General features: G+C 60.2%; 2 protein-coding genes across 4 annotated transcripts; one reads left to right on the plus strand and one right to left on the minus strand.

Moving 5' to 3' along the window:
• Positions 1 to 576: 576 nt before the first annotated feature.
• LOC142025288 (peptidoglycan-recognition protein SC2-like) lies at positions 577 to 3,520 on the plus strand. Its single transcript, XM_075017913.1, has 4 exons — positions 577 to 631; positions 1,859 to 2,150; positions 2,893 to 3,011; positions 3,342 to 3,520. The coding sequence occupies exons 1-4, from the start codon at positions 577 to 579 to the stop codon at positions 3,518 to 3,520; spliced, it is 645 nt and encodes a 214-aa protein (XP_074874014.1).
• A 2,768-nt stretch (positions 3,521 to 6,288) lies between these two features.
• CCDC61 (coiled-coil domain containing 61) lies at positions 6,289 to 22,118 on the minus strand. 3 transcript variants are annotated; one of them, XR_012648456.1, is made up of 15 exons: positions 22,075 to 22,118; positions 20,609 to 20,796; positions 20,128 to 20,210; positions 19,594 to 19,757; positions 17,952 to 18,104; positions 16,957 to 17,173; positions 14,122 to 14,204; positions 11,541 to 11,788; positions 10,881 to 10,959; positions 10,222 to 10,346; positions 9,867 to 9,945; positions 9,020 to 9,089; positions 8,225 to 8,297; positions 7,521 to 7,676; positions 6,289 to 7,421 (listed from the first exon to the last, which is right to left on the minus strand). XR_012648456.1 is itself a non-coding variant. In XM_075016266.1 (14 exons), exons 2-14 carry the CDS (start codon positions 20,754 to 20,756, stop codon positions 7,579 to 7,581), a joined length of 1,617 nt encoding a protein of 538 aa, XP_074872367.1. In that variant the 5' UTR covers positions 20,757 to 20,796; positions 22,075 to 22,118; the 3' UTR covers positions 6,289 to 7,578. The 3 variants fall into 3 exon arrangements, 2 of the variants coding, with proteins under 2 accessions (XP_074872367.1, XP_074872366.1); XM_075016266.1 differs by having other exon boundaries at positions 6,289 to 7,676; positions 9,020 to 9,086; XM_075016265.1 differs by having other exon boundaries at positions 6,289 to 7,676.
• Positions 22,119 to 22,172: the final 54 nt, after the last annotated feature.

Genomic DNA, 22,172 nt, shown 5'->3' on the forward strand with positions numbered 1-22,172 from the left:
TGTTGCTACTAACCCCCGAGTCCTGTCGCAAGAGCCCGGTTTGGGCTTAAGCAACTGCAGATTCCTGGTGAAATCCCCACTCCTTCCTTCTCGGCAGCTGGGACTCCTGCCAGCATCATCGTGACATTTTATTGACCAACTCCCTGGCTCTGTTCCTGCTTGCTCTGCAGGTACTTATAGAGCAGCAGGTGGAGGTGCCCAGAGCTAACTCTGTCCCCAGCTTCATAGGAATCCAGGTCAGCAGATGCCAGCCCTGCTGTGCACCCCATGGGTCCCTGAGTTTCAGGGACCAGCTCTTCCCCCAGCACCGCTCTGCTCCCCGCAGCCCCAGCTGGGCAGGTGCTTTGAATCCAGCTGTGGTCACCACCCTGCCTGCTGCTCCAGGGGCACCCAGGGAGCTCAGGGGAAGGGGGATCTGGGCAGATCTGGGACACTGCCTCCAGGCAACCTGCCAGGCTTGAATCTCCAGAGCCCAGGGAGATCTGCTGCCCAGGAGCTCTGGGGATGTTTGGCTCTGGCTCAGCAGCTCCCCTTCCAGCTGTGACAGGTGATTTCCCCACAGGGCGAAGCGAGAAGATGCAGCTGCTGATGCAGGTTGTGTTGCTCTCTGCATTCTGCACCATGGTGCTTGGTGAGTCTGGATCGCCCCCGGTGGTGGGGGTGGAGCTGGGGAATCCATGGTGCAGCTCCAAACGCAGGAGGGGGAAGTTAAAGATGGAGGTGCCCATCCAACCTAGCCTCTGTAGAGCCAGCTATGTCTGTGGCCTCCCATCCAGCCCATACCTCTGTGAGAGGGCTCTGGGTGATCTGACCCCAGCCCCCTTCTCCTTAGTCTCCAAGGAGGCTCAAGTCATGGCCCTGGGGGGGGGGGCTGTACCTGAGCATCACTCACCTTTGCTGGTGCCATGGGGTGTGGTCCCAGAAGACCCCCTGGGGATGTGTCCTGGTGTGCTGATCATGCCAGGAACACCCACCTGCTTGCTCTCTGGGGCTCCCCACCGCCCCGTCCTGCTGGGCCAAATCTTCTGATAAACACTGGGTCAAAATGGTGCTGAGCACCAGGTGGTTCAGTCACATGTCCTTCTAGCACCAGTCACCTTTCAGATTTACCAGCCTAACCAGGCTGTTCAGAAGGCCTTACGCTGATCCCTCAGTTGTTAGGGTTGATCACCCAGTGGTTTGGGTCGGGGCAGCAGTGATGGCCCTCACATTTTAGGCTATAAACAGACATGCACCTCGTGTTTCTAACGTCCCATACGAGAACGACATAAGCCCGAGACTAAGATATGCAAATTGTAACATTAAAAACGATGGGTTCCAAGAGGCATTTTGTCCAAAGCATCTCCGAGCTGCGCGTATTTATATCCAGGACTCGATTTTCATACAGCCTGTGGGTGGCGTCCGGCACAGCTGGATCCTGCGCTAAGCCTCAGCGACATGCAGCGGCAGTGAGTTCCACAGGCTGACTGTGCGCAGGCAGCTTTTTCTCAGGCTGAGCTTTTCTGATCAGCCTGTTTGTGGGACCCTGTCGTGCGCTGCTGGGGGCGGGGAGAGCACAGCAGGACCAGTGCCTCCAGCTACAGAGAGAGCAGAAAGGCTGCAGGGTAGAGGGGACAGGCCGGAGGGATGCATATGAGCAGGTGGAGCAGAGGAGATGGGCACTGAGATGCACACCCTGGGCAGGTGCTTCCCCAGCCCAGGCTGACTTCACAGTGCCAGCCCTGGCCCCCAGCCACAGCCCACCTCTTGCTTGGCTTCAGACACATCACCTGCAGAATCCCACCCAGCCCTGTCTCCAGCCCCGTCCCGTTCGGTGCAGGGCCACACCTCCTCTCTGTGCCGTGCGTGGCCTTTGCAGGCCTGCCAGCCCTGCCCCACTCGGAGCAGCCCTGGGCCCAGTTCTGCTGCCCTTTAATCCAGCCCATCCTGCCTCCCCTGCTTGGCACAGGCTGCCCCCCCATCGTCTCACGAGCCCAGTGGGGGGCCCGGCCCCCAAGAAGACAGGTCCGGCTGACAACCCCAGTGCCCAATGTCATCATCCACCACACGGCTGGGAACCGCTGCAGCTCGCAGGCCTCCTGCAGCCTGCAGGTAAAGGGCATCCAGAACTTCCACATGGATAAGAGAAGATATGACGACATTGCCTACAAGTGAGTAGGGCCAGGCGGCCTTGTCCGCCCCCCACCCCAGCGTTGGGAGAGACTCAGGGCCAGGGTCATGGCAGTGACCACACACGGCGGTGGGGGGGGCGGGGCAGGAATAATAGGTGTGCAACCTCTGGGGGGGCTGCAGGGGGGATGGGGGTCCCTGGGGCAGGGAGCATGGGATGGGGCACTCAGGGAGCTCCTAGGGGGATGCAGACTGCAGCGTGGCCCTTGGGCTGCCCCACAATCTTGGCCAACGGGTGCTGGGAAGCTGGGCTGGGCTCCTCGGTGACACCACCCCCTGCTGGCTGTACCAAGGCGTTTCACCGGGGCTGGCCTGGGGGCTGTGGGCCGAGAAAGGCCCTGAGCTTGTGACACTAGGGAGACAGAAACCCAGCTGGGAATGTCTGGCAGGGTGGCAGGTCCCTGCGCCGTTCCCCTGCCTGCAGCTGGGCCAGGCACAGCCACAGCCACAGCTGTCTGGTGGGGGCCAGAGCTGCTTCCATAAAGGGGTGTTACATGCAGTGCCCACCTAATGGCCAAACAGTGTAACACAGGTCAGCCCCCCTCATTCCAGGCCCTTTCCCCCTGGTGTCTTTTGCAGCACAGCAGAGCATTGAGCTGCTAGGCTGGAGAGTCCCTGGTTCAAAACCCAGCAGGGTCAGCAATGACCCTGGGGACACTGCCAAGAGCAATGGGGGGCAGGAGGCAGGTGAATTGTGGGGCTTATGCTGTGCTCTGCCTGCAGCTTCCTGATCGGCGAGGACGGCCGAGTCTACGAGGGCCGAGGCTGGACCACAAGGGGGGGGCATACCAGAAACTGGAACTCTAAGTCACTGGGATTCAGCTTCCTGGGCACCTTCACCAGTACGTGGATCCCTCCCAAGGGGGGGCTGAGAATCCCTTCTGGAGGCTCCAGCAACCCAGACTCCCTGGGCAGGGGCTGACCCAGCTGGCCTCTCTGCCATTCTGCTGGTGACCCCCTGGATGGGGCATGGACCAGGAAAGGTGTGGGGGGGTGGGGGGGGATGTTGGCTAAGAAACTGCAGCAGGGAGATTGCATTGCAGAACGCAAGGGAGGGGCTGATGCGGCCAGTGGGGGGTTGAGGGGCTGTTATTCATTCAGGTCACAGTCACATCCCCTGAGCACAGCCAGGGGCCAGGATCTGATTAACTGGGGGCTGCTGTGTCCTGCAGACTCACTCCCCAACGCCGCCGCCCTGAACGCAGCCAAGCACCTCATCCGATGCGCCGTCTCCAGAGGCTTCCTGAGCCGCACATACAGGCTGAAGGGGCACCGCAACGTGGGCCAGACCAGCTGCCCCGGGAATGCCCTGTACCAGGAAATCAAGAAGTGGCCCCGCTTCCAGGCCTGAGTCCCTCCAGCCCCATTGCCAACGCCACCCGAGCGTCAGCCTGCTGCTGCAGCACCGCCACCCCCCAGCAGGGGGCGGCCTCGCGCTTCTCACCCACCTGCTGGGGCCTGGGAGCAGGGAGCTGAGTTGGGGTTACGCTCCTTCCTCGCCCAGCTCTGCTGCCCTCCCCGCAAGAGCTCAGATTTCTAACAGCACCTGGGAGCCACCTGCCTCCCCCAGCAGACCCCAGGTCTTGTCCTTGGCTCCTACCCAGGATGGGCCTCCGAGCTCAGCCCATCTCTGCACGCCAGGGCCTACTGCCCCCAGCAGGGGAGCGGGGACCCGCGGCGACGGCCCTGCCAGTCCATGCAGCTGCACGCTTGCTTTGTTCCCAAGGGACAGAGCCGTGAAAAATAAACCAGCTTCTAGCAAATGAAAAATGAAAGTGCAGTGAATCTATTCATCAGCTGTTAAAGCAGCCCTGCTTCCTGCTGTTGGGCTGGGCTGGGCGAGCTCAGAAAGTGGGATTATGGTCTGTCTGCTTGGCACTAACAGCCCCCTCCCCCGCCTTGTGCTAGGTCCTGTACACGCAGAGCTTGCGACAGAGTCCCTGCTCCAAATAGTACATCCTGCAGTTGTACCAGGGAAAGGCTGGTGGGGGAAACTGAGGCACGGGAGGGCAAACTAAGGCACAGAGCAGGACAAGGGTCTTGCCCAAATTTGCAGGATCATTCAGCAGCAGTGCAGGGAACGGAGCTCGAGGCTGCAGTTCAGTGCTCTACCCATTAGACTGTGCTGCTTCTCAACCTAGCAGTAGCAGATGGAGAGAAACCAAGGGGGCCATTGGTTGCTCCTGGCTTACACTCACTCTGGCCTGGCAGCCCCCAGCTGATGGGGCAGGGGAGCTGGGGTTTGTGCCAGGAGCTGGGCAGGAGACTGGCAGGTGGGCAGAGTGGAGGGAATGGCCATGAAAGTAGCAGTGTCCCAGCCCCACGGGGCCCAGGCTGGGGGAAGGGGGCAGCAGATTGATGGGGCAGCTGTTAGCTACGAGATTTGCTGCAGAGCAGACCCTGATGCCCCCATGCCCTATACTCAGGAACACACCCTGGTGGACAACATGCTGCAGAGAGCACAAGCTAGGAATCCCCCATGGCCCCCGGAGTCCTGCCCTGCAGCACAGCCTGAGTTCACTCCCCTTATTGCTGCTTCTGAGCCTTGGCCTGGGGGATGTGGGCAGCTGGGATCCAGGCCCCTGGCTGGGACGAGGCTGGTCCAGGCTCCAGTGGTTGGGGACCCAGAGTCCAAGCAGCGGGTGCTCTGGGGGGGGTGTGTGTGCGAACGCCCAGGAAAGCCCAGCCCATGAGCGTGGGCCTTTGCAGAGAGTAAGAGACCTCCAGCGGCTCAAGCAAGAGGTTTCACTCCTGGGGTGGCCCCAGCCCCACTGCAGCGCCTGCTCTGAGACAATCTCCCCTCCCCTTCTCTACCTGAGACACCCGCATTGTGTGACAGCACCTCTCCCTGGGTCTGTGGGGCCGCACAGCCTGGACGCCCCCAGCCACAGGCTGCCTGGCCTGGTCCCTAGGGTGCTTTAGCCAGTGGCTCCATGCAGCTCAGCCCAGCTGTGATGAAGAACCGTGCAAGGCCCAGGCAGGGGTTGGCTCCCTCTTTGAGGCGGCTCTGGGCATTCACAGCCACAGGTACTTCCAGGAAGGCAGCCAGGATCTTGCAGAGGTTCTTCACGGTTGGGGGGTGCAGTTCTCCTCCATCATGTGCCAGACCCACAGGGAGGGGGTGGCCAAAAGGTGCGGCCACAGCTCTCCTGTGGCCACCCAGATACATGGCATTCACATGCAGCCACCTCTGGGGTGATGTGCACCTAGCAGGCCCACAGCAACACTCAGCATTCACCCTGCACCAGTCCCCAGCAGGCCCCAAAGTCAGCTCTGTCTTGGGCTCGGCCCAGGGACTGAGCTGCAGGGAGGGATGGGACAGGTGGAGAGGGCTGTGAAGATGGGACTCTAAAGTGACAGGCCAGTGCCTGCAACTAGATCCTCCCAAGGGCTAATTTCATCCTACCCTCAGGCTCCCCATCACAGCAGCCACCCCCCAAAGACCCTAGGTCAGCCAACGGAAGAAGTCTTTTATCAGCCACGCGCTGTCTACACTAGGGCGCAGGGCAGTTTAATTACAAGGCTCTGGGGTGTGAATGCCACCCGCGAGTGGCGTTCGGTGGTGCCCCAGTGGCATTCCCACGACGTGGCCAAGGAGCACAAGATGCCAGCCGCAGACACTAGCCCCAGTACTTGATAGCCTGGAGCAAAGAAGTGGCTCCACTTTACGCCCGATATACGACGCTGGCAGGAAAGCCGCCGGCTTTGCCCAGCCTGAGCCGCGTAAGGTCCATGTCTGGCCACCCTGCCACAGCAGGGGGAGGACACGGCTCCCACAGACCTCAACTCACTTGCAGGGCTAAGACGATGGCGTGGCCGTGTTCGTCACACGCAACCCCCGGCAGACACTGACACTACCCCTGTGGAGAACCTCCCTGGGCCAGGAGGCATTGGTGCGCACAGAGGAACCCTACAGGCAGCTTTGACAGTTTTGATACCCAAAAAGCATGGTGCAGCAGTGACGGACCCGGTCCGAAGCTTTGCAGCTGTGTGTCACAGCCCCTGTACGGTTCCCACTAATGGCGATTCTCCTTTAGCTCAAGGGAGGTGGCTTTGCCAGCATAAGCCCAGTTCCACTTCCACCGTTGCTGGCGCAAGGCAGCGCAGGGGAGATGGCAGGAAGTTAGAAAGGTTTATTTACAACAGGGATCATCACACAAAACACAGAGCAACTCCATGGAGGGGGGGATGGGGCACACACAGGGTCACAACACTCCCCCCAACACCCCCACTGAGGGGGCCAGACCCCAGGCAGGGGCCACCACAGCTGTGGCTGCAGCTGCTGGCTCGACCTGGGAGCGAAGCAGAGAAGTGGCGAGCCCAGCTCCAGAAGCCGAGCCGGGGGCAGACTGCGGGCAGGGGGCTTTTAGCTGTAACAGCTGATTGCTTGGTGCCGAGCTGGCCGGAGAGGACCCCGAGGCCCATGTAGCAGGGAGGTAACAATGGAGCAAGAACAATGCCCACACGTTGCCCGAAGCCCTGGGTGTTGCCACGGAACCAGATGAGGGGGAGTGTGGGGGGGATGCCCCCCCACGACACCTGGGTGGTTTCACCCACCAACGTTAAACACGGTTCAAACCACTGGAGCGGTCGGAGTCGGAAAGTCAGGTCACGCCTGCAATTGCTCAGCCTGGGGCAGAGGCGGGGGCGTTTCCCAGCTGTCCCCCTCCCGTGTGCTCAGAGTTGGGGATCCCGCCCAGTGCAGCCTACACAGGCAAACGGGCCCTGCTACCTCCTGGGCTGGCCTGGCTGGGGCTGGCCCAGAGCAGCCAGTGCAGGGAGGGCCTGGCGTGCTCAGACCACACTGCAGCCCCGTCCACGGGCGGGGTTGTGCTGGGAGGCTCAATCATCTGGGAAGGGCTTGCATCAGGCTGCTACGTCTAAGAGGAGGTGGGGGGCTGGAAGGGTCCCAGCAGCCTGCTGAGCTTGGAGGTCTCCACAGGTCCCCCGGCTCTGTAGGGGCTTCCCCCTTCCCAGAGGGGCCAGAAACCCATGAGCCACAGCCAGGCAGCACCTCTCAACCGCCACCACCATGAAAAGGAAATCTCCCATCAGCCTGGTTCCTGGGCTACTTGGGTGCACACCGCTTGTCTTCTGTCCAGCCCAGGGGGGTGGGGATTTCGGATGGGAACCGGCCCTGGGGGAGTTCAGATCCCTGGTCCCCTCCCCGATACATCCACCTGCCCATCTCTTCTTTTCCAGCACAGTAGAGTCCTGTCCTGCCCGGGCAGCAGGGAAGGGCTAAACGGTCCCTGGGGAAGAGAATGGCAGGGGTGCAGCTCAGCCCCAGGGGAGCAGCAGGAGGCCTCCACGGCCTGGGCGCTTCCCCCGCCCCAGGTCTCCCTACACACCGTGCGGAGGCTCTGAGCCTGGGCCGTGTGCCTGCTCTCCCTGTCCCATGCCGCACGGCTACGTCCTAGTGTCCAGGTTGTTCATGTACTCCTGCAGGGCCTGCAGCCGGGCGTCGATCTCGGACAGGTCGGCCGATGGCTCATCATACAGGTTCTCTGTGGAAGGAGAGCAACGTGCGTCGGCAGGGCCCTGCTACCACTGGGGTCAGCCCTGCGATCTTGTTGGCGCTCCCCTGGCCGCAGGAGGGGGGACTGCTGAACAGGGAACCTCTCTGCAGGCCTGTGAGCAGCACCAGAAGGCCCAGGGCCAGGCCGAGGGGAACTCCTACACCTGGGTATGGAGAGAGAAGGCGCTGAGGGAAAAGATGTGTGCGGGAAAGGAAGGGAAGAAAGGTCCTTCAGTCTCCCCAGTCTGCAGAAAACCCTGCGCTGCTTCAGGAGGAGCTGCCTGCTGCTGAAATGCAGCCACCTCTGGGGCAGAGCGTGGCGGCTGTTTATATCGGGGTGGGAGTGACAGCTGACGCTCCGAGGCAAATGGAGTCTGGCAGCACATTGGGGTTTGGAGCCACATTTGTGAGGAAAGAGCCAAAGGCAAAAGAGGGCTGCACTGACTGGAACAGGGCCTCCAGGAGCACAGGGAGGGGATAGCGCCCCCCCCGCTGAGCCCACGCCCCGCAGCCTGGCTCTCTGTGGAAGCAGCTCACCTTTACCAGCTCGCTTGCTCGCCGTGGGGGTGCTGGCCAGGCGTTTCCGGCAGCCGGCATCGGCTCGAGGAGCCTGGGGGAGAGAAAGCTGCAGATCGTCTCCTGTGGGCAGCCCAGCTGGGTACCTCCCAGACAGGAATCAACAAGGCCATCCAAGACAAGCCCCAGCAGGCTCGGGCAGGGCCCTGTTCCCTGCCGACACATTTCTTCCCAGGGCGCAGAGGAAAGGAGGCATCTGGGCTCTGGAGCACAGCACGTCAGTGGCAGAGAGGGGACCAGGGTTGTGAGGTCCTGGCTCCCAGCCACCTGCTCTAACCACTGGACCCCACGCCCCTCCCAGAGCTCAAGAAAGCCCAGACACCCAGGCTTGCTTTAACCACTAGCCCCTCCTGCCTCAGTCTCCCCTTCCCAGAAAGCGTCTGCTCTGCCCCATGTTCCCTGAGCAGGTCGCTTTGCACTCAAGGTGGAGGTGCTGCCTTGGGGCACCCGGGTGAGGTGGGAGGTGCTGGTGTTCCCCCCCACCACCTCTCCTGGCCAGCAGTGACTTGGAGCACAGGGCCAATGGCCCCTTGGCTCAGTGGCGCCCCCCTCTGACTGGAGCACGCCAGGGAGCCATGAGAGGGTGCAGCCCAGGGGCTCTGTGGGAAATCCGGGTTCCCACCTCTGTCTGATGCACACAGGGATACGGGGCTCAGAGGCCTTGGCAGCGCCTTGGGGCCTGCACCCCCTAGAGCCCCGACAGCCTCCTGCCCAGGCAAGCTGTGAGGCGTCGAGGGGGCACGGTGCACCACTTACCCCGCTGGGGCCGTTCCAGGAGGAGGAACTCAGGGGCTTCCTGCCTCGGGCCGCTCGCCGCCTGCCCCTGCTGGAGAGAGGTCACACAGCAGCGGTGAGGGGGCAGCATGGCTGGAGGGAGGGCAGGGGCTGGCTGCTCAGACACTTCCCTACGGGGCACCAGCGTTGTTCCGCCCGCCAAGGGAGCGCTGGAGGAAGCCAGCTCCTGTGCCCCTGTAGCCAGTCCCTGGCTGCCAGCCACCGGCTCCCACCCCCAGGAGGGCCTGGCAGCCAGAGGGCAGACACCTGCCAGGAGAGGCCTCCAGTGGCGGGATTCCCCTGAGAGCCCTTGGGCGAGGTGCGTGATGTGATGAGTGGTCTGCGTGCCGGGCAGGGTGGGGTGGGGCCAGGCTGTGACGGCTCCGGTCACCAGGGCAGAAATCACTACAGAAAAATTGGAGCATGATGACTTGCCAAAGCAGGTAAGCGGCAGAGCTGGGACAGAACCCCGGAGTCCTGGCTCTCGACCCCCGGCCCCTCCACGCTCCAATCCCTCGCCCCGCTTCCTTCCCTGAACAGGAAGGGAACCCCGGAGTCCTGGCTCCCATCCCCCAGCCCTGCACTCTAACCACTAGCCAGGGAGAGAAGTCGGAAATCCTGGCTCCCACCCTCGCTGCTCTAACCACTACAATCCACTTCCCCTTCTGAGCGAGGGAAAGAACCCAGGAGTCCCATGTCCCATCCCCACCTCCCACTGTGCTCTAACCATTAGCCCCACTTCCTTCCCTGAGCCAGGGACAAAACCCAGTGGGTCCTGGCTCCCAGGCCCCCCACTCTCCCTGTCCCAGTAGCAGACTGATCCCATTACCTTAGGGGCACCGGCTCTGAGCAATCATCCGCCTCGCTGCCCGAGCTTGCTGAGGAGTGCCGGCTGCGGAAGCTCTCCACTGGGGGAGCGAGAGACAGGACAAGGGAGCTCAGCCTGGGGGTGGGACCCCAGAACCGGCATTCGTACCCTTAGCCCTCCCCACCCAAACCACAGCACTGGACTTCAGCTGCCCACTGGACAAGCCCCTGTCCAAGCAGGAATCTCACAACACCTGCTCCCCAGAGAGCCTGGCCCAAGAGCTGGGGAAGGTGGCAAGCGACCGGGGGCGTCCCCAGGCAGCGGCGATCCCAGCGCAGTGACCCACCGTGGAGACATTCCCACCCCCAGGCCGTACCCGACGAGCTGCGTCCGTGGCTCCTGCCGAGGCTGTCTCCGCTGAAGGCCGCCAGGCCCCTGGAGTGGGAGCGGCTCCAGCCGCCAGGAGGTGCGTCGCCCGCCCCCCGCCGGATCCGTCGCTGGCTGTGCACAAGGGAAGAGGGTTACGCGCAGAAGCTGACATCGGCCGACTGGTGGCTTCTGGGCCAAACCAAGCTACCGGCCCCTGAAATGCAGCCACCTCTTGGGTGCCACGTGCCAGCAGCCACACAGCTCATGGCAGGAAGGGAAGGGATGCCCCGGGGGGAACTAGAAGACTGGCACTCCGTGGGCAACGTCCCCGCCTTTACTTAACAAGCCAGGGCCCTTAAATGGGCCCCAGCATCCAAGACCTTGGGGGGTTACAGATGCCACCTGCTTCTCCTGCCGCTGCGGCGGCATCAGTGCTCCTTGATGAACCCTTGTGGAGCCACACCCTCCCCCCTCTGACGCTGGGGATGGGTCAGACTTGGGGGCGCAGGAGAGGCTGTACTGCCTCCCACCAGAGCACCGGCAGCAGGCCGCTTCCAGGGCTGCGACCGTGGGGCCAGAGGCGGAACCATGTGTCACCGAACTCACCCATCGCCTCCCCACCGCCCCGGGACACCCTGATCGGCTGGGCCCGGGGGCGGAACTTACGTCTTCAGTTCAGCCTCCTTCTGCTTCCGCTCTTTGGCCTTCACAAAGGCTGTGGGGTCGAAGCGCGGCGGCCGGATGCCTGGGAAAGGGGAGACCGGCCCCCGGGTCAAAGACAGTTGCTGCTGCCGCTGCTGCTGGGATGCAAGACAAGGTGGGCAGGCAGGGGGCTGCTGCCACTCACCGGGGAGCTGACCCTGTGGTGCAGCAGGATGACACGGGGGCCTGGAGGACGGATGGGCTCCATTCCCTGCCTGGGCAATGGCCAGACGAGCTCCCCCATCCCTCCCCAGTGCCGCCCCTCCCCACCTGGAGGAGGTGAGAGGAGAGGTCAGTCCCCCAGCAGAGGCTGCTGCCTGGGGTGGCGAGGAACTGGGCTGCGACCCCAGGTGGGGACCAAAGCCCAGCACCTGGACCTCACAGCAGGAACTAGGCTGAAACCAGTCAGCTGGCGATAAGCTGGACAGACCCTTTCCTACCCCCCAGGATTCACTGTGGGGGTGGGGGGGATTCCAGCCCTCCCCCACATCACTGCATGTGACCCAGGTTCTCCCCTAGCTTGAGTGGCCTGTCTCCAGCGGTGTTCTCCAAGGCCAGCCCCGGGACCCGGGGCCCTGTGATCTAGGCAGGACCCACCTGAGATCTCCTCCCCCACCCCCTCACCTGTGGGCGAGGGCGACTGGCGAGGGAGGCGGGTCTGGCTCCCGCTCCGCCCTTCTCTGGATGTGGAGCGCGGTCGATTGGCCAGCCAGGCTCCGCCCCGACCCCGGGAGCCAGAACGCTCCCCAGAGGTGGAGCGCCGCTCCTCTCGGGCCACAGCTGTGGCATTGCTTCGGCCCGGGGCCGCGTGACCGAAGGCGCGAGAGGAGCCCGACCGGCTCTGAGGGGCCAGGCCGGTGGGGGTCAAGCGCCTGGAGAAAGAGGAGAGCAGTCAGCCCCGGAGGGGAAGGCCAGAGGGGCCCATAGGGGTCAGCAGCACGGCAAGGCACAGGCCACAGAATGCTCCCAGTCAGCCCTGCATCAAGCCCACACCGGACTAGAGCAGGGCTCTTTCACTGATTAGGTAGCTAAGTGATGGTGCATCCCTGACACCCACCACCGGGTCACTCCTCCCAATGGTCAGATCCCCTCCCTGTTAAACACAGATGCCTTATTTCACGCCTTCACCTGCTCAGTTTCAGCTCTCGCTGTGGATCTTACTCGGCCGTTGTCAGCCGGACCGAAGAGCCTCGGCTCACAGAAATTCCCCCGCGCCACGCGGGCCCACGGGGGTTCACTGCTCTGTGCCGGGCGCTCTTGCCAGCCCTGCCAAACTCACTGCCCTGCCCACGTAATCTGAAGCTAACCGTGCTGCGGAAGGAATCGCGTACAAACTGGTAACCAGCTAGTCCTGAAAAAGAGCACGTGGTGGGCCAACGTCCCTGCTGGTCTCTTCCATCCCATCCGTGTGCGGAATAAATTTTTATGGGCACTAAGGCACGTGCACCACCGGTCAGAAAAAAATCCCAGCAGTGGGCACTCTGCTAATCGGCTGGGCGGCATTTGAATCTCTCCTGAGTGGCTGCACAAGCATCCAGCTTCCAGGGAACCCTGTGCTGGGGGTGTACAAAGACTTACGGTCCTAATATGCGTGTGGTGAGCAACGGTAAATCCAGGTTGCCCTCGACAGGCAGAGACAAAGGCTCATTTACGTACAGGGTAAACAAAACTATCAAGCTGAGGAGCAGGAAGACGTCTGGCATCTACCCCCCCGCAAAGAACGAGTCTGGGTTTGCTCCGCAGAGAGCGTGGTTCCAAGGAGGACTCAGCCCTAAGAGTTATTGCTTAAACTCGGGTCCTTGTCTCAACACACCTGCTTTGCTTTTCCCCTAACCCAGCTCAGAGCCTGGACTGAAATGAGGGTTTATTACCCCCAGCACGGTCAGGAGCAGCTGCATACGGGCTCTTTAAGGCAGCAGCGAACTCATGAGCATGAGGGCAAGCACGAAGCAGGCACTGCAGAGAGACGCTGCCGAGGAACTGGGGAACAGGCGCTCCCGGGTAGAGCTGGGGCGCTGGCTGGCAGGGCAGACCTGCCGGCGTAGGAGGGGGCTAACACAACCCTCACGCTGCGTCTACACTACTCCCAACTTCAAAGGGAGCGTGGTAAGTAGGGTGCCGGGAGATATTAATGAAGTGCTGTGGTGCATATGTAGCACTTCACTGAGCTAATCCTCCCCCACGGCAGCTTCGAAGCAGCAAGCTTGGAAGTGCCGGCTTGTGTGTAGCCGTGGCTCAGGTGCAGGTAGTTCGAAGTGTCCTGGCAACTTCGAAGTCCCTTTAGTCTGCTCCGCAGTGCCCGCAGGTGAGCCCCAGTGACACGTGAGCCGGCACTTCCAAGTATGCCGCTGTGACCTTCCCGGGGGGGAGAATTAGCTTAACGAAGTGCTGCATATGGGAGCTAGTGTAGACACGGCCTCGCAGGCAGTAACTCACAGTCCTGGGAAACCCACAGGCTTGTCTCCCTTGCCCTGGGAGGTGCTGTCGCTCCCCTGTGCGCCTTCCCTGGGATAGACCGAACAGACCCAGCACCTTTAGCCCCACACTCCCAGGCAGGTTCTCCAGCCCTTGGCTCGTTCTCGTGGCTCTTTCTGGCTCCTTTGGAAGGACGGCCCCCCCCAGCACTGGGCCCCCGCTGCAGTGATGAGCTGGATACAGACAGCACGGCTGCCCCACTCCTACTCAAGGTCCCCCTGCCTGGGCTGCCCAGGGTCTGGCTCCGCCGTTAGCCCCAGCATCACCCAGGGACCTTGTGGGTAGCTGGCTCCCCCCCCATGACCCACTGATCTTTTCAGAGTCGCTGCTTTCCAGGACACAATCCCCAGCTAAAAAGCATGACCGACATTCTGTGACCTTAGGTGCCATTAGAAAGATGCAGCCACTGGGGCTGGCTCTGCCCTGCAGGAGTCCCTCTTGATCCTTCAAGACTGCTGTGGTTAAGGACCAATGTCCCTTCGCCCTGGCCCCTACCAGGATGTGCCGTAATCCCTGCATCACCCAATTGGCCAATTGCATGGTTGGGATTTGTTCCTTCCTCTGTAGCACCAGCTCGCTGCAAATACCAGGGGATTAATATTTAAAGGCCAACAGTCACACATCCGCAGAGGGCTGCGATCTTTAGAGGGGTAAATAATAAGCAGCTGCTTCAGCCCAGCAAGTTCACAGACGAGGTACTGAGCCAGTCCCGAGTAGCAGCGTCACTCACCCTTTCTTGTACAACACCAGCTCATTGGTCAGATTCTTCACTCGGACTCGGAGGCTCCTCTCTGAGGCTTTCACCTCTGCCAACTGCAAGAAAGATCAGTCCTTCAGCTGCTTGACACAGGCAGGAAGGGGCCCAGAGAACACCCCCGCCTTGGCCCAGCAGGCAGCCCAGCCAGGCAATGGCATCTAGGCATGGCTACCTGATTGTCTCCCTGCTCTAAACCCACCTTCCTCCTGGAGCAGGAGACAGGACCCCCCACCATCCCTGCTTCCTGTTCTAACCTGTGGAGCCCATTCCCCTCATATGCTACTTCCACTGAGGCACTTCCTGGACTGAGGTGCAGTCGTTTTGTGTTAAACAGATGCCACGTTCCACCCCAGAGATAGCTGCACTTCAGTGGTAGGCAAGCAAGCCTTGAATAGAGAGCCACCTGCCTTGGACTCTTTGGGTGTATGGTTCTACACAAGACCTCATCTTAATCATTATTAGTAGGGGTGTTTAATAATTCCATTAATTACTTATAACTCATTGGCTACGTCTACACGTGAAGCCAACATCGAAATAGGCTATTTCGATGAGTAACGTCTACACGTCCTCCAGGGCTGGCAACGTCGATGTTCAACTTCGACGTTGCGCGGCACCACATCGAAATAGGCGCTGTGAGGGAACGTCTACACGCCAAAGTAGCACACATCGAAATAAGGGTGCCAGGCACAGCTGCAGACAGGGTCACAGGGCGGACTCAACAGCAAGCCGCTCCCTTAAAGGGCCCCTCCCAGACACAGTTGCACTAAACAACACAAGATACACAGAGCCGACAACTGGTTGCAGACCCTGTGCCTGCAGCATGGATCCCCAGCTGCCGCAGCAGCAGCCAGAAGCCCTGGGCTAAGGGCTGCTGCCCACGGTGACCATAGAGCCCCGCAGGGGCTGGAGAGAGAGCATCTCTCAACCCCTCAGCTGATGGCCGCCATGGCGGACCCCGCTATTTCGAAGTTGCGGGATGCGCAACGACTACACGGTCCCTACTTCGACGTTGAACATTGAAGTAGGGCGCTATTCCTATCCCCTCATGGGGTTAGCGACTTCGACGTCTCGCCGCCTAACGTCGAAGTTAACTTCGAAATAGCGCCCGGTGCGTGTAGCCGTGACGGGCGCTATTTCGAAGTTAGTGCCGCTACTTCGAAGTAGCGTGCACGTGTAGACACGGCTATTGAAGTTTTAATCATGCAGATAAACAATAACATAATACCATTCATTTAAATATTTGTGGACTTTTACGTATTTTCAAAATATTGATTCATAGCACAATAAGACGTGTAGAGTGCTCACTCACTATTATTTTTATTATATATATTTGGAGTGTAGAAGAAATAAATAAAAAAAAAAAGCAAACATGATTCTGGGATGCATTAACAGGTGTGTTGTGAACAAGACATGAGAAGTCATTCTTCCGCTCTACTCTGCGCTGGTCAGGCCCCAGTTGGAGTATTGTGTCCAGTTCTGGGCACCGCATTTCAAGAAAGATGTGGAGGAATTAGAGAGGGTCCAGAAAAGAGCGACAAGAATGATTAAAGGTCTAGAGAACGTGACCTATTAAGAAAGGTTGAAAGAATTGGGCTTGTTTAGTTTGGAAAAGAGAAGACTGAGGGGTGACATGACAGCAGTTTTCTGGTATCTAAAAGGGTGTCATAAGGAAGAAAGAGAAAACTTGTTCTTTTTGGCCTCTGAGGATAGAACAAGAGGCAATGGGCTTAAACTGCAGCAAGGGAGGTTTAGGTTGGATATTAGGAAAAAGTTCCTAACTGTCAGGGTGGTTAAACACTGGAATAAATTGCCAAGGGAGGTTGTGGAATCTCCATCGCTGGAGATATTTAAGAACAGGTTAGATAGATGTCTGTCAGGGATGATTTAGACAGTATTTGGTCCTGCCATGAGGGCAGGGGGCTGGACTCGATGGCCTCTCGAGGTCCCTTCCAGTCCTAGTATTCTATAATTCCATGATTCTATGAAAAGCAAATAGCAGTTTTCAATACTCCTCATAGAAGTACTGTACTGCAATCTCTATTGTGAAACAGCAACTTGCAAATGTAGGGTTTTGTTTTTCAAACAAAACTGTACTCAAACATAAAACCAGCCTTGCAGTCCTCCCCAGGCTGTGATGCAGGAGTTATCCCCATTTCACAGATAGTGTAACTGAGGCACAGAGAGTGATAGCAGCTTGCCTAAGGTCAATGACAAGTCAGTGGCAGAGTCTGGTTTAGAACCCAGAAGCCCTGGCTCCCAGATGCCCTGCTCTAACCCCTCTTCAATCCTGGAGCTGGGAATAGGACCCAGGAGTCCTGGTTCCCAGTGCCCCCTGCTCTGACCACTAGACCCCATTCCCCTCTTATGCTACCTCCACTCTCCTTCAGATTGACTATGGCTCTGTCTTTCAGAAGCTCTGACTCCACGGCTGAGAAATCCCAACTTCTCTTCCAGTGGGGCAGACCTGAGCAAACTGATGTCATGCCAGCCCTGGGGGAGGGGAAGGGAAAAGGGGATGTTACATCAGCTCCAGGCCCCATGGGAAGTGCGTGGGGAGGTTGTTACACCAGAGCCAGGCTGGGTGAGGAACCCACGGGGCAATGCTGCTGCAAGCTGCTACTGTGCTTTCTATGCCTCGGTCTAACCACCTGTGAAATGGGGATAACTCTTGTGTCAGTGGTTGGGGAGGATTGCAAGGCTGGTTTTATTTCTGAGCAGAGTGTTGTTTTAAAAAAGCACCTGGCAGGGCAGGAGTGGGTTACCCTGGAGCCAAGGCCCAGTCAGGAGGGGAAGGAATCCCTATGGTACCTCATCAGCCAGCTGCCGGTTCTCTTGCAGGCGCCTGCTGGCTGCTCGCTGGTGCTTGGTTCGCTCCTTCAGCAGCTCCTCCTCCAGACTCTGCACAATCTTCTTCAGGATCTTCACCTCCTTCCCGGCACTGCTCTTGCTGCACAGCTTCAGCTCCTCCTGCAGCCCCAGCAGGGCTGACTCCATCTCCTGCTTCTCCTCCAGTGCTCGGCCCAGCCTGGGCAGGCAGAGACAGGCAGAGGCACAGGTGGGGTGAGAAAGCACAGCGCCTCACAGCACTACCAGGAAGCAGGGCTGCGGCAAGGAGCGCTCACTGTATAGGGGACTTAAAGCACCAGACAACCCGGAGAGGCAATGACAGCCCCATTTTACAGAGGGAACAACTGAGTCACGGAGCGACGTGCTTTACTGCAGGTGACCCAGTAACAGACCGCTGAACAGAACCCCAAGAGTCCTGGTGCCCTCTGTGGTAATACCCAGACCTCGCTCCTCCCTCAGCATCACTCTGAACAGGGAGCTTGTACTCGCGCAGCCAATTGGGTGGGACAAGGTAGTCCACTGTTTTGGAGCTGACTAATGGGAGGGACACAAAGGGACCATGTGACCGATGTGATCCCGCCTGTGACTCCTCCCCTCCCCGCCCAGAACCACAGCAGCAAAAGGAGCAGAACGTGGGACCACCAGGCAGCCCCAAGCTGGCAGCTCCTCCAGTGTGGCTGTCCCCCTCCAGCTGTGTCTCCTGGGGTCCCTAGCTCTGCTGGAGGACACCAGCCTCCACGCCAGCCGCAGGCAGCTCCTCAGGCAGGGCTGTTCCGGTACTGCCCTGCGGATGCCAGGAGATGCAGCTGCATGGAAGGGCAGGGGCGGTACAGCCGGGCCAGAGAGCTGGCGCAAGGCATCTGGGGAGGGGCATGTGGCCCTTCTCCCCTCTGCCAGAGGGATGGGCAAGGTGCTCAGCACCCAAGAGCCCATCACCCCACCCCACCATCACTCACTCATCCTGCAGACGCCGGATCTCTGCGTCCCGGAAGTCCCTTCCTGGCCTGGCCTTCAGCACAGCCAGCTCCTCCTTCAGCTCTCTGATGACCTTCTGCAGTGCTACGGGGTCCGGCTTGCCCACGTAGGGCAGTGGGAGGGGGTAGTGGATCCTGCAGAGAAGACAGAGGCAGGGGCAACACCCTGAGGTCGCTACGGCCACATGGCAACATGTCCCCCACGCCTCCTTCAGAGCAATAGCTGCCAAGGCCAGGAGGGACTGGCTTGACCCTCACAACCCAATCAGAGACCAGCCCAAGCTAGAGAAGACCTTGCAGACAGACCCATGCCAGAGATGGGGACTTGGCTGGGACCCTCACCGAGCTGTTCCAGTGGTCAATGACTGCTAACCATTTGAGTCTGGATGTCTGTAGCTTCAGCTTCCAGCCACTAGATCTTGGGAAACCTATGTGTGTGACCCTGAAAAGTCCTGAGCCAATCTTGGTCCCCCCAGGAGGTACAGGAGGAAAAGGGGATGTTACATCAGCTGCAGACCCCATTGGAAGTGCATGGGGAGGCTGTTACGCTAGAGCCAGGCTGGGTGAGGACTCCACTGGGGCAATGCTGTTGCAAGCTGCTACTACTTTCTGTGCCTTGGTCTAACCACCTGTGAAATGGGGATAACTCTTGCTTCAGTGCTTGGGGAGGATTCCAAGGCTGGTTTTATTTCTGAGTAGAGTTTTGTTTTGAAAAAGTACCTGGTGGGGCAGGAGTGGGTTACCCTGGAGCCAAGGCCCCGTCAGGAGGGGAAGGAATTCCTGCTGTACCTCATCAGCCAGATGCTGGTTCTCTTGCAGGTGCTTGCTGGCTGCTCCCCTCCCACACCCCAGGAGGTACAGACTGACTAGGATCAAGTCATTCAGGAGCCTTGTGTTAGGCCACAGCCTTTTTTTTAAATATTTTATTATAATGGAGACACACCTCTCCTAGAGCTGGAAGGGACCTTGGGAGGTCATCTAGTCCAGTCCCCTGCCCTCTTGGCAGGACCAAGCACCATCCCTGACACCTATTTACCCCAATCCCTAAATGGCTTCCTCAAGGATTGAGCTCACAACCCTGGGTTTAGCAGGGCGATGCTCAAACCACTCAGGTATCCCTGCTCCTCTTTGAGCTTCTAAAGTCTCTCACTAGAAGGCGGGTTTCTTAAGCCTTCCATCACCCTCACAGCTTTTCCCTGACACCTTTCTTGAGCTGTGGGCACCAGAGGGAGACCCAGGACCAATGCTCCCTCCAATTTTTTCCGCACAGGGTTGGAATAAGTTTTGTTGTGTACACCAAGGCATGAAATGATGTGTACCACCCATAGACCCATACACTGCTGGCTGCGGGCGCGCTGCTAACCAGCTAAGTAGCACCTGAATTCCTCCTGGGCAGCTGCCCAACGGCTCAGCTTACAGGGAACACAACCCAGGATCCGGGCAGCGGATCTGAATCCAGAGGGAAGGTTGCCTCTCTGCTCCTACCTGAGACTTTCCTGTTGATACAGCCTAGGATGGCGTTAGCCCTGTTAGCCGCCCCATTGGGCCTTCACCTGATTATCCACCAGGATCCCCAAGCTGTCGCCGTCTTCTTAATCTCCCCGCCCCGCCGAGCAGCGCTTACCTGTCGAACTCGACAGAGTAGATGAGGATGAGGTAACGCTTGGAGCTCAGCAGCGAGGACTTGGAGGCGGAGGGCGTGTGCCGGGGGCCTACCCCAATCTTCCGGCTCCTCAGCGCCTCCAGGTCAGTGTAGGTGAGGAGGTCCAAGGTGACCGACTCGCTGCTCTGGGGGGGAGATGCGCTGACTCAGGTGGACGTACCACTCTAGCCCGTCGCCCACAGCGAAAGGGGAGGTGGTAAGAGCACGGCTGGCCACAGGGCTGCCCCTAAAGACTACAGCTCCCAGCATGCCGTTCTGCGGCTCCCAGCATGCCGTTCTGCACCGAAGGGAGTGACAGGGGTGTGGCTGGATGGAGCACCACAGGCAGAGACCTCGAGGGGCAGGCCTGCTACAGCCACCTCTGCTCTTCCGCCCTTGGGGCCCTGGCAAGCCACCCAAGGAGACCCACGGCAGCCCAGCTCCCCTTCTCCCATTGCTCTCGGGCAGGCGCCTGTGCGGGGGAGCTCTGTTAGTGGGGAGCTCTGCCGGCCTCACCTGGCTCAGGGCAGACTCCAGCATGCTGCAGAAGATCCCAAACTGCTTGAAGTTCCCCGTCTTGTGAGTTAAGTCTTCAATGACTGGGAGCAAACGGAACAGGGAGAGAGACTCTTGGCAGGCAAGGTCAGACGCAGCTTGCGGCCCCCACGTCATCATGCGGCAGCACTTCTTCAGGAAACCCAAGAGTCTCCCCCGCTCTATCCACTAGACCCCACTCCCTCTCACAGCTGGAGGTACAGCTCAGCAGTCCCTCTGCTGGGCAGGTAACCATTAGCCACCACATCCCTCCCGCAGCGGGGGACAGAACCCGCTTCCCCCCCACCCCCTGCCCCCCGCTCTAACCACTAGCCACCACACCCCTCGCACTGCTGGGGATAACACCTAGGAACCCTGGCCTCCCAGTCCCCTGCTAACCACTGGTCCCTGCTGCTGTCTCCCACAGCTGATACAGCCCCCACGGGGTCGGCAGGATGCTCACAGGCAGCATCAAACTCTCCTCTCCACTGATCGGTGGTGAGCCGGTCCTCCACTTCCACCTCCAGGACGCTCCCGTTCACGGTCATCCGCACGACGTGCTCCGTGCCGCGGAAGATGTAGTCAGCCTGCAGCCCCTGCAGCTTGGCCATGGCGAGCCCTTGGCGCTCTGGTCCTGCGTTCCCAGCAGCCCTGCGGTAGGAGAGGACGTTCACAGGAATTGGGATTTGACCCGCAGGAGCCCGGGGTTAGGATGGGCAGGGTGGTGGCAGGGTGGTGGCGTGGGAGTGAGCAGAGCAGGGGCGGGGGGACAGCTGGGGGATGTGGCTCAGGACTAAGAGGCACGGGAGAGCTGTATGGAGGAAGTCAGGGCTTGGATACTGGTGGCGGCTGGTTGGGCCTGAGGTGGAGCTGGGGAGGCTGGGACAGCTAGGAGTCTGCCAGGGAACAGGGTCGGGATGCACTATGCCATACAGCAGGTTACTCTACGCTGTGGGAACTAATCCCATCCCAGACCTCGCTGTGTGTGCTGTATCCATCAGCCCGGCTCCTTCCACCGTTAGCTCAGGCCTTGCTCCAGCCACCCATGTGGGGGACCTCCATCCCTCAGACCCAGAGAGCTTCCTGCACTGCCACGGCCTGGTCAGCTCATGCATGGAGCCCTGAAGTGTCCGGTCAGTGGGTGGGTTCAGCTGCTCAGCTAACAAGGCGACCTGACCCTTGGAGGGGTACAGGGGAAAGGCAAGGTGGAGCGCCCAGGCCGGTGGTTCTCGGGCTGCAGCCAGTACTACCTGTATGGCCCTGAGGCTGTCAAACGAAGTAGCAACAGGACCCCCCCCAGGCACTACATGGAGGAGACTCCTAGGGAGGTGGTTCCTGGGGTCGTCCCTCCCAGACACCCCTCCTCCATTTCGTCGTTCAACCGGTTAACTAATTAAATGGGGTTTTGCATCCCTAGCAGGGAAGGGGCCAGAATTACCCCACAGAGGAGGAGGTACAGGGGAGCACCAGAGGGAGGAGAAACTTCTAGGGGGAGCTTAAACATGGGGGACACTGGGGGTGTGTGGAAGGGGATTCCTGGGGTCACAGGCCCGGAGGGGACCGGGGAGGGGGGTGTCACAGGTTCCCACGGGGGGTGGAGCAGCTGGTGCAGGCTGGGGGGACCCAGGAGCATAAAGAGCCAAAGGGGGTCACTATGGGGTAACCACCGTCCCGGCTCGGGGTCCCCGAGGGGGGCGGGGGTCACTGTGTGGGAAGGGTCCCGGATCAGGGGTCCCCGGGGGGCGGGGCTCCAGGGGAGTCACTGTGTGGGAAGGGTCCCGGATCAGGGGTCCCCGGGGGGCGGGGCTCCAGGGGAGTCACTGTGTGGGAGGGATCCCGGATCGGGGGGGGCGGGGCTCCAGGACGGGGTCACTGTGGGGGTCCCGGACCAGGGGTCCCCGGGAGCCGATACGGGCCCGACACACTCACCGCCTCGGCCGTCGGCTCAGCCTAACCGCCGCCACCTCCCCTGCCAGGGCCTGCCCCGCAGCGCCGCACTCCTCTGCCATTGGCTGCCGAACAACGGC

The sequence above is a fragment of the Carettochelys insculpta genome, chromosome 22, assembly GCF_033958435.1.
Source record: "Carettochelys insculpta isolate YL-2023 chromosome 22, ASM3395843v1, whole genome shotgun sequence".
NCBI lineage: Eukaryota > Metazoa > Chordata > Testudines > Carettochelyidae > Carettochelys > Carettochelys insculpta.

Bases quoted from the DNA above. Each gene is read 5' to 3' on its own strand.
- CCDC61 (XM_075016265.1), bottom strand. From the start codon at position 20,756: ATGGCCAAGCTGCAGGGGCTGCAGGCTGACTACATCTTCCGCGGCACG. The intron at 10,347-10,880 runs GTAAGTTCCGCC...CCTTGTGCACAG, and splicing joins AAGGAGGCTGAACTGAAGAC to CCAGCGACGGATCCGGCGGG. The intron at 9,090-9,866 runs GTAATGGGATCA...ACCTCTCTCCAG, and splicing joins TCAGAGCCGGTGCCCCTAAG to CAGGGGCAGGCGGCGAGCGG.
- LOC142025288 (XM_075017913.1), top strand. From the start codon at position 577: ATGCAGCTGCTGATGCAGGTTGTGTTGCTCTCTGCATTCTGCACCATG. The intron at 2,151-2,892 runs GTGAGTAGGGCC...CTCTGCCTGCAG, and splicing joins TATGACGACATTGCCTACAA to CTTCCTGATCGGCGAGGACG. The intron at 3,012-3,341 runs GTACGTGGATCC...TGTGTCCTGCAG, and splicing joins CTTCCTGGGCACCTTCACCA to ACTCACTCCCCAACGCCGCC.